General features: G+C 45.7%; 1 protein-coding gene across 7 annotated transcripts in view; it reads left to right on the top strand.

Annotated features, from left to right (window-relative positions):
• The first annotated feature begins 5,546 nt into the window (after positions 1–5,546).
• The window catches only part of LOC111162122 (integrator complex subunit 6 like), a 67,589-nt gene continuing 54,631 nt past the window's right edge, over positions 5,547–18,504 (top strand). For all 7 annotated transcript variants that reach the window (XR_002641558.1, XM_022526304.1, XM_022526302.1 and 4 more), the window contains exons 1-2: positions 5,547–5,890; positions 6,032–6,109. Coding sequence is in view for 6 of the 7 variants with exons in the window: in XM_022526304.1 (XP_022382012.1) it covers positions 5,780–5,890; positions 6,032–6,109 (189 nt within the window). In the remaining variant the exon portion in view is untranslated. The remainder of the gene's footprint in view (positions 5,891–6,031; positions 6,110–18,504) is intronic.

Genomic DNA, 18,504 nt, shown 5'->3' with positions numbered 1-18,504 from the left:
CACGGCCAATGCCAGGAAATATAAACATGGGACAAAGCATGCTAACAGTTGGTGTGGAGGGAGTGAATGCCAGGAGGGCAGTGTTTGGAGGAACTTTTATCCGAAAGCTGTCTGGTAACCCCAGACATGAGGTAGAAGGGTCTGGAACGGGGGGAGTATGGTGAGGCATTAAAGTGAATTGATTTAGAGGCTTCTGGTGGACGAAAAGCAGATAAAGGGCAGAGACATGAAGAGGGAAGCGGAAACTATTTTCAAGAGCTAGCGAGTTCAAAAACATGAGAAAAGCCAAAAGAAGACAGGATGGTTAGTGCAGGTCATAGGGCTGCCATGAACAAAGCATCCTGTTACCTGGCCAGAGGCCTGGCGGCAAAAGTGGGCCTGAGAATGGCAAGCAGGCAGGGAGAGGATTTGGCTGAGGGAAACAAAGAGTGAGCAGTGGCCCAAGGAAGAATCATTGCAAAAGGAAGCCTGAGTAGAACCACAGGGAAGCCGCAGGGTTTTTGGTTGGTTGGTTGGTTTTCAGGCAGGGTGAGGATTATCAGCTCAAGGGCTTGGCCCAAAAAGGGCTCACTGGTGCCCAAATCCCAAAGGGACAGGGAGCTGTCCTGCTTCAGTGGAGGGTGGCAGGCAGAGGCCAGTAAGTCAGGCCCAGGAAGACAACGAAAGAAGGGACAGCCAGTAATTTCTTTCAACAACCATTTGCTGAGCCTGTGCTCTGTACCTGTCCTTGGTTATAGGCTCTGGCTGCTCCCCAGGACTTGACATTCCAGAAGGAGGCAAAGCCAAGGCACACATTAACCTGTAACGTGAGGGGGGCTGATGGTCCGGAGAGGAAAAAACGGGAGAAAGGGCTCGCGCGGCGGGATTTAGGGTTGATGTGTGCCAAAGAGATGCGATAAAGGTGTCTACGCTCGCTCAAACATGACACGATGGTTATTTTCCTCCAGGGAGTAGGAAGAGAGGTTTCATGCTGAGGGCTAGGGGTTTGGTTTGATCTGGAGAAGCCAATAAACCCACTAGATGGTTATTTTTTTTAAATATATATTGTCACTTTTGTGTTTTATAATGAGACACAGACAGTTTTCAGATTCTATATTTACATCATTTCGATTCCATTTGCCCTTATGTGGGGAAAGATCAATAATGTGCCCTGGTAGGGGAGAAACCAAAACCATGAAAAGGCGTTTACCTGCACAGCGAGCAGCACATCCTAAGGGCGGTCCTGTGGAGCCTGCTTGCCCTCTGCCTCGGGAGCCCGTCCTGACTGGAAGTATGTGCGTTTCCCCAGTACCCGTAAAGCATTTCCGAAAACTGCTTCAACGGCAGTCACCTGGGGGGATTGTTTGTGAAGAGTTTGTATGTCATTTAAAAAATATTTTATTTATTTTTTATTATTATGTTCAGTTAGCCAACATATAGTAAGTACATCATTAGTTTTTCATGCAGTGTTCAACGATTCATTATTTGCGTATAACACCCAGTGCTCATCACATCACCTGTCCTCCTCAGTACCTGTCACCCGGGTACCCCACCCCCACGCCCACTTTGTATGTCATTTTGTAACGTAATCTCTTGCCTGATGGTACAAGTAGGGTACACTCATTGTAGAAAAGTTGAGGGGAAAGCAAAAAGAAGATTTTTTTGTGTCATCTCAAAATGCCATTGATGAACTGGGACATAGCTCTATCTGTCTATCTACCTACCTATATAATATAATATAATATAATATAATATAATAATATAAATATATATATAATTATAAATAATATAAATATTTATAATTAAATTTATTTATTATATTTATTACTATAGATAACTGTTTTCATATAGATACAAATATATAAATAAGGAGTGTGATATGCCCCAATTAATAAATGATATTTATATATTATATCAGTATATTATAAAATATATTATATTATAAAATATATTAAAATGTATAACATAAAATATATTATATACAGGATATAAATATATATATTATATATATATATTATATATAGGATATAAACTCCTAATAGGAAATCTTTTTATTTTTTTAACTTTTTAAATTTTTTTCCTTTTTTAAAAATTTAAATTTAAATTCATTCAGATACAGTGTTCAGTGGTTCATCAGTTGCATATAACACTCAGTGCTCATCACATCACATGCCCTCCTTAATGCCCATCACCCAACTACCCCATCCGCCCACCCACCTCCCCCTTCTGTAACCCTCAGTTTGTTTTCCAGAGTCAAGTGTCTCTCACGGTTTGTCTCCGCCTCTGATTTCTTCCCATTCAATTTTCCCTCCCTTCCCCTATGATGCTCTGTGCTATTTCTTTTATTCCACATATGAGTGAAACCATATAACTGTCTTTCTCTGCTTGACTTATTTCACTCAGCATAATCTCCTCCAGTCCCATCCATGTCGATGCAAAAGTTGGGTATTCATTTCTGATGGCTGAGTAATATTCCATTGTGTATATGTACCTTATCTTCTTTATCCATTCATCTGTTGAAGGGCATCTAGGCTTCTTCCACAGTTTGGCTATTGTGGACATTGCTGCTCTGAACGTTGGTGTGCATGTGTCCCTTCTTTTCACTACATCTGTATCTTTGTGGTAAATACCCAGTAGTGCAATTGCTGGGCCATAGGGTAGCTCTATTTTTGACTTCTTGAGTAACCTCCATACTATTTTCCCATACTGTTGCATTCCCACCAACAGTGTAAGAGGATTCCCCTTACTCCACATCCTCGCCAACATTTGTTGTTTCCTGTCTTGCTAATTTTAGCCATTCTAAGTGGTATAAGGTGGTATCTGGCGAAACGTGGTATCATAGATAAGGAGTATGATATGCCTCAATTCACAAATGACATTTATATATCAATTTATTATAAAATATATTAAACTGTATAATACAAAATACATTACATATATATATGATATAAACTCCTAATAGGAAATATTGTTTTAAAAGACTTATTATTTGCTTGAGAGAGAGAGAGAGAGAGAGAGAGAGAGAATGCGTGTATGTGAGTGGGGGAGGGACAGAGGGAGAGGGACAGAGAGTCTCGAGCAGACTCTCCACTGAGCACAGACCCTGGCTCAGGGCTCTATCTCACCACGCTGAGAACATGAACTGAAATCAACAGTCGGATGGTCAGGCACCCCCTTAATGGAAAATCTTGTATTCTTCAACCAAAGCATAGTCTAAGCAACCAATCAACCCCATGCATTGATCTCATGGGCTGAAAGTGGCATATTATTACTTGGAGTTGACTCTAACCAAAACTGTGCTCTAGGCAGAATTTGTTTCTAGATAATAATCCCACCCCCATCTAATGTTAGGCAGAATTCATAGATGACCCCCAAGACCCTCCTTCTGACTGAGTTTAGAAGCAGATTCTTTCCCAGTCAAATCTCCAGATGGAAACCCAGCCTGGCCCACATCTTGTCTGTGGTCTTTGAGATTGAACAGAGATCCCTGAGTCATGGCCAGTGTCAGGTAATAAACACACATGTTGTTCTGAGCTGCTGACTCTGTGATAATTTGTTACGATGCCACAACCGGTGCTGTGCTTTTAGTTCCCTGGCTCATGTAGACACTGCCCTTGTCCAACCATATTTGTGTCAGAATGGAAATGGAAACTTCTAGTGCTTTTTCATCCTGATTTCCTCATTAATTCCCACTGGGGGTATCCCACCACACTGGCCTGAAATGCCCAAGCATATTACTATCACTGGCTGAATTTTTGTTCACACTATTCCTTCCGACCCGGAATCCCTCCCTTCTGCCTCTGTGCCCCATCCATGAAACCTTCTGAACTTCTAGACCACTGGACCATTGTCTCTGTTGCACTTTTTACTTGCATTGGTTGTTTGTCCCTGGTTCAAATACTGCCATGTGGCCTCTTCTGAAATCTTATTTTTCTGAAAATGTTATTGAGTGTATAAGTAGGTATATGTATGTGTGTGTGTGTGTGTGTGTGTGTGTGTATACACACACTATATATATTACAAAGAATATATGAAATGGTAAGCTCATGGAAGATCATGGATTCCATGTTGTTTATAGCACACTGCTGGGAATCACACCTCCATATTTAAAAGTTGTGTTACGTGAAGTAGACAGCCAAGTGTGGTTGGCCTTTCCTGAGCCTCTCCACAGAGCCAGACCTGAGAATATTCATTTAAAAAAATATTTTATTTATTTATTTGACAGAGAGATAGAGCCAGAGAACGCAAGCGGGGGTTGGAGGTGGATGGCAGAGGGAGAGGGAGAAGCAGGCTCCCCTCCTTGCTGAGCAGGGAGCCCATTGCGGGGCTCAATCCCAGGACCCTGGGATCCTGACCTGAGTCAAAGGCAGACACTTAACCATTTGAGCCACCCAAGCACCCTTATTTTATTTTTAAAAACATTTTTATTTATTTATTTGAGAGAGAGTGAGCACACAAGCAGGGGGGAGAGGCAGAGGGAGAGGAGAAACAGACTCCCCACCTAGCAAAGAGCCCAGTGCTGGAGGGGGGGCTGGGTCCCAGGACCCTGAGATCATGACCTGAGCCAAAGGCAGATGTTTAACTGACTGATCCCCCCAGGCGCCCCATCCCCTTTTAAAAGAAAATATTCCTCATTGTTGCCCTAATTCCGGCAAGCTGCACTTTCCCTTATTGAAAATTGAATATAATGCCATCTACCATAATTGTTTCAAAGATTAAATAAAGCTAATGTAGGTACCTGGCACTTCATAGGTGCTCAATAAACGTGAGCTGAATCACAATGTAGGTTGGCAAACCTCCCATGTGTAAAGGCTGTGCAGACGCAAGCATGGGTGGAATTATCACTGGCAGGGCAATACTTAAAAAACTCTTTGAAACAGAAGAAGCTTGCGCATTCACAAGGCCGGTTTAGGTAACTTGTGTTTAAGCTTTAGTTTTCTTTCTGAGTGGATATACGTGGAATGCAAGGCCAGCAACCGCCTTACAAATACGGATCAAGAGTGGGGAGGCATCGGAAGGAATGCGAGTAGGACTTGCCAGGAAAGAAGTTTGTGCTTCTGAAATGTTTTGGTCTTAGCCACTGGCAGGATTGATCGATTGCAGTTAGAGCGTCTTCTGGGCAGCCTGTCCAAGCATCTGCTTCTGTAGTGCTGCGCAACTGTTGCTCAAATTCGCTCTCCCTTTCGAATCGTCATCTCTGAAGAGCCAGCGAAAATCCCTTCAAACCACCCCAAGTATCCTGACAGCTTTCAAGTCCTTTAAAGGAGGGTCCTTAACATTCCCCCATACCCCCTGCCTGGGTTCAAACTTCAACTCCCAGGGTTCGCCAAAGTCCCTCCCCTTGCCCTGTCATCTAATGAATATGCAAATACCACATAATTGGCAGCCAATGGCGTGGGTTCTGGTCACATGGTGCCCATGGTAGGTGAGCGGACAGAAGTTGTGTGTGGGTGAACAGAGACAGCTCTCAGTCTGGGGCGAGCGCTTGAGTGAGCGTGGACGGCTGCTTGGGCAGTAGTCCCTGCGGCGGCGGCGGCAGTAGTGGTGGCAGGGGAGGGGAAGGGGGAGGGCCCCGAGGGCTACACACGCTCACACTTTCAAGTTCCCTTGGAGGGAGAGGAGGTGGGGCTGCAGAAAGAGGAGGCCCGGAGCAGTTCCATCCGTCCCGTCCCGTCTCCCCCTTTTCCTCTTGCTCCCTGCACCCTGGCTCTGCGAGAGTTGAGGGTTCGGGTGGTAGTCCGCGGCAGTGAGGGCAAGAGGGTCAGGAGAGTGGGCAGCGGAGCCAGGGGTGCGGGGGAAGATGCCCATCCTGCTGTTCCTCATAGACACGTCCGCCTCTATGAACCAGCGCACTGACTTGGGCACCTCCTATTTGGACATTGCCAAAGGCGCTGTGGAGTTATTCTTGAAGGTAAAGGGAGGGGAGGGGAGAGCTGGGGAGAGCTCCTGAGGGATGGGGGTGGTGGTGGATCTAGGTGCTTCTGTAACGTTCGTATCGCCCCCTCCTCCCTCCTTCCCTTCGCGGCCCCCTCCGTCATCCCTCGTCACGCAGCTGCGCGCCCGGGACCCGGCCAGCCGCGGAGACAGGTACATGCTGGTCACCTACGACGAACCCCCGTACTGCATCAAGGTAAAGGGGCCATCGAGGGCGTGGGCGGGCGGGAAGTGGGAGCCGGGCGGGCGGGAAGTGGGAGCCAGGCGCCCGGGGCTGCTGCCCCCTGCCCCCGCCCGAGGCGGTCCTGCAGTGCCCCGCGGGGCGCGCGGGCCGGTCGGGGGCGCGCGGAGGGCTGGCGGAGCAGCGGCGGCGCCCGGGGCCGGGGCCATGGGACGCGGGAGGGGCGGCCGCAGGGCAAACGGCTGGAGGGGGGCGCCGCCGAGCTGGTGGCGGCGCCGACCGCAGCGGCCTCGGAACATGGCGGACATTTTGCTTTTGTATGAGCCAGAGAGGGAGACTGAGGGCGCTGCTGAGATGGAAGGGAGGGAGGGGAGGGGGGGAGGGGAAGGAGGGCCCGAGACCCGGAGGCAGGCCGCGGGGTGGGCCCGCCCCCTCGGGGCGCACCGGGCGCGGCGGCGGTGGCGGCGGCGGCGGCGGCGGCGGCCGAGGGGCAGGGCGGGCCGAGCGACTCCGCCCAGAGGTGCTGCGGGCCCGGCGCGCGGGCTCTCCTGGAGCCAGCTCCTCCTCTGGCCCTGCCTCCTCCTTCTCCCCTCCTCCCCTCCCCTCTCCTCCCGCACCGCGCCTCCCGCTCTTCCTCCTGCTGCCCTCCCCTTCCTGCTGAGAGCGTGGCAGAGCCAGCCGCCGGCCCTCGGATAAGAGACGGATCCTATGCACGTCTGTGGTCTCTACCCCACCCCGCCCGATGGCCGATCTGCCCGCGGAGCGAGCCTCCCCAGCCCCAGACCCGGAGAAACTTATCTTTTCAATACCCCCCCCCCCCCCCGGGATCGGTCCGCTCCCGCCCGCCTGTAGGCACCCCTGCTACTGTTAGTGTTTCTTTGCGGACTCCGCTGGAGCCGGGACGGGCCAGGGCGGAGACGTGCTGATCGGAACTCACAGGGGGCCCGAGCTTTTTAGGGACCTGGCCTACCTATTCACATCCTAAATTAGGTTGCTGTTAGCCACGGAGGGGTTTGTCCTGGGAGAAGAAAAGAGGGAAGGGGTGGGGAGGACTCGACTGCGCGAGGCTGCAGTAACCAAATTCGATGATTTGATCCATGGCATTCTGACCTACAGGCGAAAAGTAGGGAGGATTTAACCTCCGTGGGGGTGGTTAATTTATGTTCCGAATGGCGAGCAGATAATGAACTGCCTTGCCTGCAGTGGCCCGATAAACTAGAACGCAGACTTTGAAATCAACCTGCATAAGACTCCTGCTTGCATGTTGAAATTTCAAAAATGTATTATTACCATAATCCTTGACGTCTTTTGCTAGACGCCTCCTTTCTCAGAATTATCTTAGTAGTGCTGGGGAGCGGCAGTCTGGATGTGTTGTAATCCGTTTTCAGGCGAGGGAAGTGTTTAAAAGAACGGAATCTACCAAACCGAATAGTTGGCCAGAGAGTGTGCCTTCAGAAATAAAACCAAAGGGAGGCTTTAATCTTGTTAACTCGTAGTTTGGGTTAACAGTTCGATTAGTGGGTTCCCCTCCAAACTCTTCTGGTTTGGAGGCTTTGTTTTCAGTTTTCCATTTATCTATATTAAAAACTGCAGTGAGTAGACAACTTTCAAAATGCCATAAGCTTTTAAAAAATGTCACTTTCCCAAAAGGGTGTGACCATTTTTCTTCCATAGAGAAAAGCAGATGTTTGTCCGTCCTAAGTCTGAAAGTCTATACCCTTTGAGTACTAATGCAGATAAGAACCCACCGTCTGTAGTGTGGCCATTGGAAATTCTCCTTAATTTGAAGTAGTAAAAAGGATAAGCACAAAGCAGTGTGGCTTTTTTTTTTTTCCTTGAAAGGATAACTTATTGAACGTTTTTGATCTAGAAACATTTCATGACAATATTTACAGAATCTTTGAAAAGGAAAAGGAAAGTCTCACCCCTTCCCCCTTAACAACCATCATGCACCACCGTATACATATTACTTTGTGTTCTTACTTTCCCCACCTATTTTGTCCCATGAATTATTCCGGCTTGCCACATAGTCTTCATACTTAAAATTTTTAGCGGCTGCGTAACTTATCCATGGTATTTTGGAGGCTCCAGATAGTTCTGGGAACAGAGGGGGAAAGTTGGATCTTGTTTTTAGTGAAAGTTTCATCTGTTAGCTCATTTTATCCTGCCATTTTATAGATCACATTTTTTCCCATTAAGGAAAAAAAGAAGTCCTTCCAAGTTAAATTTGATCCTGTTTTCTCCTGTAGGTCAGGTATGGGAAGGCACTTTGTGTAATGCTTTTAATTACCCATCATTAGTTGCCTTCTTATTTAGGCTTGATGCTTTTCCAAGGTTCACTCAGGTTTTTCATTTTCATCTCACATGATAACTCCATGTGCTAGAAAATGGCTCATGGTTAATGATCTCACAGATGTTTCTGTCATGTTGCTGTGTGTACCTGAATCACTAAAGAAAGGCATCTTTGGTAGCATTTTCTTTTTCTGAGTCTCCTTAGCCACTCCCTCCTGCCTTCCCCCAAACCCCTCAGCATGTGGTAACTATTTGTTCTTTGGCTTTTAGGATCTAGGCATTTGGGAAGGCCTGAAATTTTAGAACATCTGGTGAATTTTTCTTAAAATTTAGTTGAGTCTTTCATTAGCTAATAGCTGGGAGCCAGAAAGGTCTGTTTTCTGTCACACAGATTACCAAAAAGTTCTTTCTTTGATTGTTAGCGGGCATGTGAGTTCCTACTCACAACCTCACTCTTCATTAAGAGCCTGGGCCCCCGTCAGCCAAGGGATGTTCCATTATAGGGTTTTATCGGTAGCTTATTTTTCTGCAGAACACTGTGTACTGGTATTTCCCAGTCGCTTTACAGTTGGAGGACCATTGATTATCTCTTCTCAAAATAACCGCTTATTTCTCAGGTGTTGGTTATATACAGCTCCACACACTGCAGAGAGAATTTTTTTTCCTACTATAAGATTCAGTTCTTTTGGTGGTGTAACAGGCAGAAGTTGTGCATTTGGTTGGGAGGTTTTTTCCTAATAGGCGTGGAACTATTCCCAGTATATCCACTTACAGGCTCTGACAGTAAATCTTGTGAAAAGTTACAGTGGCTCGCATTTTCCCCCCATGTATACTGTTGAGTACATGAATATAGTATTTCACCTGGGACTTAGTAGCTTCTTACTGCACATCCCCTAGGAATGGCTGTGTGCTCTTTTAAAATTAGTCATACCTGTTACTTACAGTTGGTTGACAGGGATGGAATGAGGTTTGATTGGGGGACTGCATAAAAAGCATATGGAATGCAAGCATTTTGTGCTACATCTGTTTCAAGCGTTGCTTTGTAGACAAGTTTAATACACAGCGTCACGAGTGTTAACACTACTTTTATAAAATGGTATCTTTAGTGTACACAGCTAGGCTGAAAATCCCTGGTTAATATTTGACGTTTCTAGTGTAATCATGTAAGACTAATACATGGTTTTTAAAAAGTGGGGCTTGTTTTGCTTACTGGTTCTTAATAGTTTTGGCTGAGGTTCTGCTGTCTTGTATGTTTTGTTTTGCTATGAATCATAATTTCCTTTTATTCAGTGAAGAAAGTTGAGCCATGAGACTAGGGGATGTAATACATATTCAGAATAGTTTGATGTTTGAAGCTACTTTCTTAAAATGATTTCTTTTTTGTTGAAGGAAATGCTTTTGAACATCAGACTGAGTTGAACATCAGACTGAGTCACTTTTCTAGAAATAGCTGAAACACATGTATAAATAGTGGGCAGAAGTTGTTTTGTTTGTTTGTTTTGTTTTTTTATAAGTAGGAAGACATGTTTCAAAGAACTATTCCAAGTCTGTAATCTGAAAACACAGAGCACTTGAAAAAGTGAAATTTCCCCTTGAGTGTTGCTTTTTCACATCCTGTAGCTAGTTTTGTTCACTGGTATCTGCATGCCGGAGTCCACATGTGTCAGCAAAGGAAGCAGTTTGGCTTACAGATTTAGGAAGTAAAATTAATGCTTTTTAAATGATCTGTGTTCCAAACCTGTGTTCGTCTTTTAACTAAGGCATCCCTTTTTCCCATGCCTGCCCCCTCCCCCACCCACTATTGTGATGGGCCTTATTTGGACAAAAGAGTGACTTAGAGGGGAGCCTTTCACTGTGGTTGGAAGCTAAGGAAGTACTTTTGGGTGAACTGGTAGCAACAGGGCCTGTGAGAGCAACCTGAGACAAGAAGGTGCACTCGAATCTCAAAATGCCACGAAGGGGGTGCACCAACTTCTATGATCAACTGTGTCTCCCTGGACCTTGCTTCCTTTTCAGCTGTCATTGGCCATTGCAAGCATGCAATGGTGGGCATTTTGAAATAAGGGGAGAGGAGCTTTTCACAAAATGAAAAGGCAACCTTCTGAATGGGGAGAAAATATTTGCAAATCATACATTGAGATAAGGCATTAATGTCCAACATCTATAAAGAACTCATCCAACTCAATAGCAAAAAAGCAATCATCTGAGTTTAAAATGGGCAGAGGAGGGGCACGTGGGTGGCTCAGTCAGTTAAGTGTCTGCCTTTGGCTTTAAGTTATCATCCCAGGGTCCCATAGTATCAGGCTTCCGGCTCAGTGGTGGCCTGCTTCTCCCTCTCCCTCTGCTGCTCCTCCTGCTTGTGCTCTCTTGTACTCTTCCTCTGTCAAATTAATAAATAAAATCCTTAAAAAATGGGCAGAGGATCTGAATTGATGTTTCTCCAAAGAAGACATCCAGATGGCCAACAGGTACATGAAAAGATGCTCAATATCCTTCAGCATCAGGGAAACGCAAATCCAAACCACAGTGAGATATCACCTCCCATGTGTTAATGACTGTTATCAAAAAGACAAAAGATAACGAGTGTTGGCAGGGATGTGGAGAAAAGGGAACCTTGTGCTCTGTGGGTGGGAATGCAGACTGGTGCAGCCGCTCAGGAAAACAGTATGGAGGTTCTTCAAGAAATTAAAAATAGAAATACCCTATGATCTGCTTCTGGGTATTTATCTGTAGACAATAAAAACAATGACTCAAAAGATACCTGCACTCCCAGTCCCCTAGGTTTATTGCAGCATTTTTTATAATAGCTGAAGAAATGGAAGTAGCGTAAGTGTCCATCGATGGATGAAGGATAAAGAAATAGTGATACATATATTATTCAGCTATACAAAAGAAGGAAATCTTGCCATTTGCAAGACATGGATTATGTTCAGTGAAATAAGTCAGGCAGAGAAAGACAAATACCATGTGATCTCACTTATATGTGGAAGCCAAAACAAAACAAAACAGAAAAACAAAAACCAAGATCACAGTTGGGAGATGGGCAAAATGGGTGAAGGGGTCAAAAGGTACGGACTTCTGGTTATAAAATAAATAAGTCACGGGGATGTAATATATGGCATGGTGATTATAGTTAATAATAACTGTATTGCACATTTGAAAGTTGCTTAGAGAGTAAATCTTGAAAGTTCTTACCATAAGAAAAAAGAAAATTTTTGTAACTGTGTATGGTGATGGGTGTTAACCAGAATTATTGTGGTGATCATTTCGTAGTATGTACAAATATGAAATCAACACGTTGTATACATGAAACTAATATAAGGATATATCAGTTATACATACATGTGAAGTAGATGCTTACAGACTTTTGTCCAACCTATGAATTAAATGTAGTTTACTGGAAAAAACTTCTCTTTTTAAAAAGATTTTATATATTTCTCAGAGAGAGTGTGCGAACACGAGTGGTGTGGGGGGCAGAGGGAAAGGGATGAACCGACTCCCCAGGGAGTGGGGAGCCACTCAGCTGGTCTCCCTACTTCTGGTCTTGCTTCCCACCGATTTCTCCCCCTCCTTGCCGCTAAATTGGTCATTCTCAAAATATAAGTAAAATAAAGTCATCTCCCTACTAAAATCCTCCAGTGGGTCCCCAGTACATTTCGGAGTAGAATCTGGACTTCTCCAAGGCCTTCATGATCTGGCTTAACTTCCTAGCTGTGCCTTCTCCTGGACCTCAGGCTCCAGCCACAGTGACAAAGTAGGCCGGCTGTCTTCTCCAGACTCACTCTGCCTCTTGTTGTTCCCTCTGCCTGGGATAAACTTGGCCCGACATTCTGTACGTTCTTGGTCTTCATCCTGTATTCTCCAGAGTCATCCTGCCCCTCTGCCCCACATCTACTCCAAAGGGGGTAAGAGCTTCCACTGTGGTCCCCCAGCACTGTGCAGACCTCCACTGTGGCAATCAGCATGTCATATGGTGATTCTCACTGCTCACGCTGGCTTTGCTAATGTGAGCTCCTTAAGGCCCCGTATTTGAACTTCTCTCTCTTTGTGCCCCGAGCTCCGCAGGGAGTGCCTAGATTTTAGCAGGTACCCAAGAAATGGGAGAAAAAGACTTCAAGCAGTACGGAAGTGGGACAGCTCCCCAGTCCCCACTCTGGTTTCTGCTACTCTTCCTTCAGAGAGTGATCACTATTAACGGTTTGACATGTTTATTGTTGATTACAGCTAGTGTTTTCACTTAGATTCGGGTTTATAATTTGGGAGAATTGTGTCTTTGACAAGACCGATGTATGTGCATCCTTGTTTCTTTTGTTGGTTGGAGTATAACTTATATCCTGAGATACATCAATCTTAACGACCTGATACAGTTTTAAACCTTTCTACGTTCATGTAACCACCGCCCCAGGCCCAGCTACAGAACGTTTCCATCAGCCCCCGAAGAAGCTTCTTGCTGCTTCCTGCGATCCCTTCCTCCCCTGCAGGTAACCGGTGGTCTGACTTTTATCACCACTGGGGTGATAGGATCAAAATGGTGCTTTCAGAAGAGAAGTCTGACAGTGGATTGCTAGCACTGTCTAGGGCCCTGTGATCTAGGCCTGAAAGATCTGGGGGGGGGGGGGGGAGGGGTGGCAGAAGGGGAAAAGTCATGGTCCTAGTGATCAAGAGTCATGAGGATGGTCCTTGGAACAAAGGTGACTGGAGAATGTGAATGAGGGATGGGATGGCTCAAGAACAGTGGACTCTTAGCCAACAGCTTGGAGGTGAGGGAGGCAGGTAGGCAAGCTATGGCGAGAATCAGTTTCTCCAGTCAGGATTGTAACGAGCTGTGACTGGATCACAAAAGGGCTCTGAATCCTCCAAGCTAGAGTGTGTACATTTTTCCTGGGATGAAGAAACAGAAGACAGAGTTGAAGAGCAATGGTGCCGGGTTTGTCTGTGTGCTTATTTGGTGATTATTCCCACTAGTGGAGGATGAGGTGGGCTGGGGGGAGGGATGAAGGAAAGGTGGGCGGGAACCCAGAAGCTGTGGGAGAAATTGCCTAGTTTTGCATTAGTGCTGACCACTTGAGAGCTCTCGGCCTTGAGGTTGGGATTGGGGTGGGAGGGACGGCAGAAGGGCAGGGCACACGGAAGGAAAGAGCAAATCCTGTCCTCCTCAGGTTGCTTGTGCTTCAGGAAGATAATTAGAACCGCTTCTGGGACAGAGCTCTTAGTTTCCCAGAGTGCTCAGACATGGCTGCTTCCCAGAGAAGGGCAGGATTAAAGGACCCTCCATATGGGGGACCCTCTGTATGACCGGTATGAAGACGGGACCCTGCTGATTTAAGTCCTTCAGTGAAAACCTCTTTGTAAACATGGCCTCCAGTTCCCTTTTGCAGAGAGAATAAATGAGAGATCCAGGCAGTCCCTTTGTGTGTGTTCTGGAAGGTCAGAACACACTCTCTCCAGGATACAATGTTCTAAAGGGTGATTAGGTTCCCAGATCTTCCTTCTCAGGAAAGCCTTTTTAACCCTTAATGTCACTTAACCAGAGAGCTATTGTGTTTGCTATTGTTTCTACGGGGAAATGGATTTGGGTTTCCAGGGCGGTTTGTTAAAAACACATCCTTCCCCTCTTCCTCACAACTCCTGGTGGCTAGTGGTCCAAGGGAGGGGTGGGGACACTCTCAGGGCTCCAGTAAGGAGGGTGAAGGACTGAGGTGGCAGTGAGGGTAGGCATAGCTTTTCAAATATACCATTCATGTTTTATTATTTTTAGTCTTTTTAATTCATTTATTATACACACACACACACACACACACACACATATTTTAGAGAGGGAGAGAGAGAGAGGGAGGGAGGGGAGAGACGGAGAGGGAGAGAGAGAACCTTGAGCAGTCTCCATGCCCAACCAGGGCTCGATCTCATGACCCTGAGATCCTGACTTGAGCTGAAATGAAGAGTCAGACGTTTAACCGACTGAGCCCTCCAGGCGCCCCACCATTAATGTTTTAGATCGGCCATATTTACACATTCAGTACAGTACCCTCTGGGCATGTGTGGCAGTCGAGCCCTTGAACGGTGGCTAGTCTGAATCAAGATGTGCTGTAAGTATAAATTAAATACTTGGTTTTGAAGACTCAGTACAAAGATACATAAAATATCTCATTAACAATTTTTGGGTCGATTATAAGTTTAAGCAATCATACTCTTCGTATATTGGGTTAAGTAAAATATACTATCACTTTCACCTATTTCTATTTTTTTAAAATGTGGCTACTTAAAAATATAAAAGGACATATGTGGCTTGACTATATTTCTGTTAGCAGTGTTAGTGTATGTTCTTTCTTAAGATATTTATGACGTTCATGTCCTAGAAACTATTCGCTAAGGAGGCTCTTTTCTCTTGAAGTTCTGTTTAAAATTAACACCATAATGGACTCATTTGTGCATGAAAGGTTATCATACAGTTCAGAGTCGATGGGTTGATAACCCTTGGCCTTGGGGCAAAATATGAAAGCATCCCATTCTCGTTTGGATTGAAAGCCAGTTCGGTAGCTTACACTTTTGGATACAGTTGGTGATCCAACTGGTTGGGTTAGAAGTGTTTTCCTGGGCTCAGTACAATAGAATATATGTGTGAACGCCTAATGTAAGCACGGGAATGCAGAATTCTGTTTGTAATATGTGCTTGCCAGTGGCCCTAAATGTTGCATGCTTTTAGTGTTATTAGAAATATTTGACATAGCCCTGATTCGATTTATAGAGCTTCTTGGCCCAAGAATCCTTAGGAACAGCATTCATCAAGAAAAGTAGGATAAAGGATAAATACTCCAGCTTGGCATAGTATAAAACCTAAGAAACAAAGGGGGGTTTGTATCCCTGCTCTTACTATAAGGCGTTCTCCATGTTTCCTTATATGGGGTGTCATCAGAAGCATGAAAAGGTTGGGGGACGTCCAGGTCCACATGATAGGAGAACTCCCATGATTATTCCTCTCTCTAACCTCCGTTCTCCTGATGTGCCGTTATTATTATTTTTTGCCACTGTAAAGACTCCCCTTTAAGGAGGAAATAGCAATTTTAGTATATGTGCTGCCGAAGCGAGCACAAGGAGGAAATAGCGATGTTCAAATATGAGTCCGGACGAAAGTGCTTTTTACAGATATGATTGGCCTTTATAACTACTTTCTTATAGTCGTGGACAGTAATACAGTCGCTTTCTAATAATGGTGGCTGACATTTCTTGAGTAATGCCTATGTACAGGGCAATGTGCCAATGACTGTAGAGCACATACTCCATTTCTCTTCCCAACCAGCCTAACTCAAGAGAAACCCGGGGCCAGAGCTTGCTTATAATGCAGCCGAATAGTAACCTGGGTCTGTCTGTATTCAGGTCTTCAGTAAATGAGCCACTTTGCTTTTCCTCCAGTCATGGGAGAGCTTTCCTTTTAATAATGTCCCGCTGGTATTTTCTCATTATGATGTATGTGCTGGAGCCATGTTTTTTTAGACAGAATTATCATGCTCTTATTTATAGTTGAGCAAGCACTCAATGAATGAAAATTATTACTGCCAGAGTTACTAGTTTTATTTATTTATTTTTTTTCCTGACTGTTTCTAGGTGAATATCGTGGTGCGCTCGTTTGTGAAATGGTTTGGCTTTTGATGTTCCGTGGGTTCTGCCCTTACCTAGGACGGAGTGTGGAGCTGGTGGAGATCATGGAGATAGGGGCTCTTTGTTGCAGGTGGAGTTGAGGGCCTGTCCTCCGGGCTGAGTCCGCCCTATAGGAAGACCTGTAGGCCTGAAAAAGCAATGGGCTAGTCTTCGCCTAGCTATTGGCTTCCAGAATCGGATCTGCCACTTTCACTTTAGCAATCTCCTGATACATATTTTTCTTGTAAGGAAAAGAAATGTGTTCAAGATACACCACAGTAACCATTTCATTTCTTCAAATCCATAACTTGTGTGGAGGCAAAGTGGTTTTGTAGAAGCCTGGAAGGTTCCAGAACCACCTTTGCCCTGTTTTATGCATCAGCCTGGGCCTTACCGAATGGTACCTTTTTCATTCCCTTCCCATCTCCCAGTCTCCCCGACCCCCGACCCCTGCCATACCCAGGTCGCTTTTATTTCTTCTTGCTTAGTTAGGTTGGGAGAGGTGGATTTCAGCGAAGGAACGGAGATGCCCCCTACCCCCACCCCACTCAGTCACTGGGGTCTTAACCAGAGAAAAGGTGTATGAAGGTTTTCGTGCTGATGTGTCCGACATTGGGAGGAAAAATGGAGTGCCATTTCTTAAACAGTGTTTGCCTGAAAATACCCGTCATTAATGGCATTTGTTCTCTCATTATCTATGTCCTGCCCTGTAGGTTGAATAGTTCAGTAAACTTAGCACCAAGAGCCAAGCTCTGGACTTAAATGCTAATGAACAAAAGACTGAAACCATTTATGTTGGTACAAGTGAGGAACAGTACTAGCGAGGAAAGTAAATATGATTTTTCAAGGTCTTAGGATTCACTATATAGCTACTTGGGCCAATTTACTCATGTTTATTCTCTTTGCCCTTGACTATGTTTGGAACTGTTAATACTCCTTCCTTCCAGAAGCTGTCTCTTCTATATTCTTTCCCTGTCTTCCAAATCTGCTCCCTTGGTCAATGCATCTGACCTCCTTCATGGCTTCCAATATTCTTCCCACACGGATGCCTCTCCATCTTCAGCTTCTTACCCAGGCACCTGTAGCTGACTACAGGACATCTCCACTTGGCTGTCTGTCCTGCCGTCAGCTCATAGTAAGCACGTCAGGAAGACCCTGTAGCCCCAAATCTATCCCCTCTTCCATATTTCCCAGCTTTCGGTCACCCAGGGTTGAAAGCCAGGCACTATTCAGCTTTGACCTTGTCCTTCCATTTTTTCTAAGACCTGTCCATCCCTTTGAAATGTCTCTTACATATGTTCCCTCAACTCAATTTCTGCTGCCATCACTTGAGGCCGGGTCCTGCCTGACCTTTTGAGCTTTGACCACTGTGGTCTCCCCAGTGCCTCCCAAATTCCGACTATTCCCCCACTGACCGCTGACTTTCTAAAAACAGCTCATTTCATCATATTGACCCCTTTCCCCACCCAAGCTTCCAAAGACTCCCCAGGTCTATGGATGCCATCCTGGGCCCACTGGGATCTGCTTCATGCCATGAGTATAAAACTTACTCCGGGGCACCTGGGTGGCTCAGTGGGTTAAAGCCTCTGCCTTCAGCTCAGGTCATGATCTCAGGGTCCTGGGATCGAGCCCCGCATCGGGCTCTCTGCTCAGCAGTGAACCTGCTTCTCCCTCTCTCTGCCTGCCTCTCTGCCTACTTGTGATCTCTCTCTCTCTGTCAAATAAATGAATAAAATCTTTAAAAAAAAAAAAAAAACTTACTCCACATCATTTCCCCACAGGAGCCCTGTGCTTCAGCCAGACCTGTCTCTTCTACCCCCTGAGTTGGGTCTCCCCATTCCTGACGCCAGCCCTTAGAGCATCAATTAACCAAAGGCGGGGGAGACACAGAGCCCAGATAGCTGGAGGCTGGGGACGTCATGGTGGGGGGAGAGAAAGTGAACTGGCAGCATTCCAATAAGAGCGTGACACGAGGGGGTGGATGTGACAGAAGGTGCTTTATTATAAAGATGACAATTTGCAAAAGGAAGAGGGAGGAGGGTAGAGTATGACCTTTGGAGGTTGATTAGCCTAACTAGACCAAGATGTGATTTAAATCGGCCTGCAGTTGCCTGGAGGCATGGCTGTGTCCTCAGGAGCCCCGTCTCTCTTGGCGTTTGTCTGTGTCCCAGGGAGCCTGCAGAACTAGACAGTAGACAGCAGGATTGTGGGGGAGAATATCTAGGCTTTCAAACAGCCATGGCATTGGAAAATGAGGGTCTGTCCTGGTTTATTTCTTGCAGGTGAAAGCTGAGAATGGGCGGGGCAAAGGTCTCTATTTTTCTTAAAAGCTCACCCATCTGTGTTGACATTGGGATCTCCACCTCATAGTGATGATTCTGAGCTGTGTGTTAGAAGTCTGGTTAAGTCTAGGTCCTTTTTACAAAAATCAGTTTCTAAAAAGTGGTCATGGTACATCCTGTCTGGTGGGTCACTCTCCCCCC

Source organism: Enhydra lutris, unplaced genomic scaffold, assembly GCF_002288905.1.
Source record: "Enhydra lutris kenyoni isolate GAN:26980312 unplaced genomic scaffold, ASM228890v2 scaffoldscaffold89, whole genome shotgun sequence".
Classification (NCBI taxonomy): Eukaryota; Metazoa; Chordata; class Mammalia; order Carnivora; family Mustelidae; genus Enhydra; species Enhydra lutris.
This window is presented reverse-complemented; position numbering and strand designations above follow the sequence as displayed.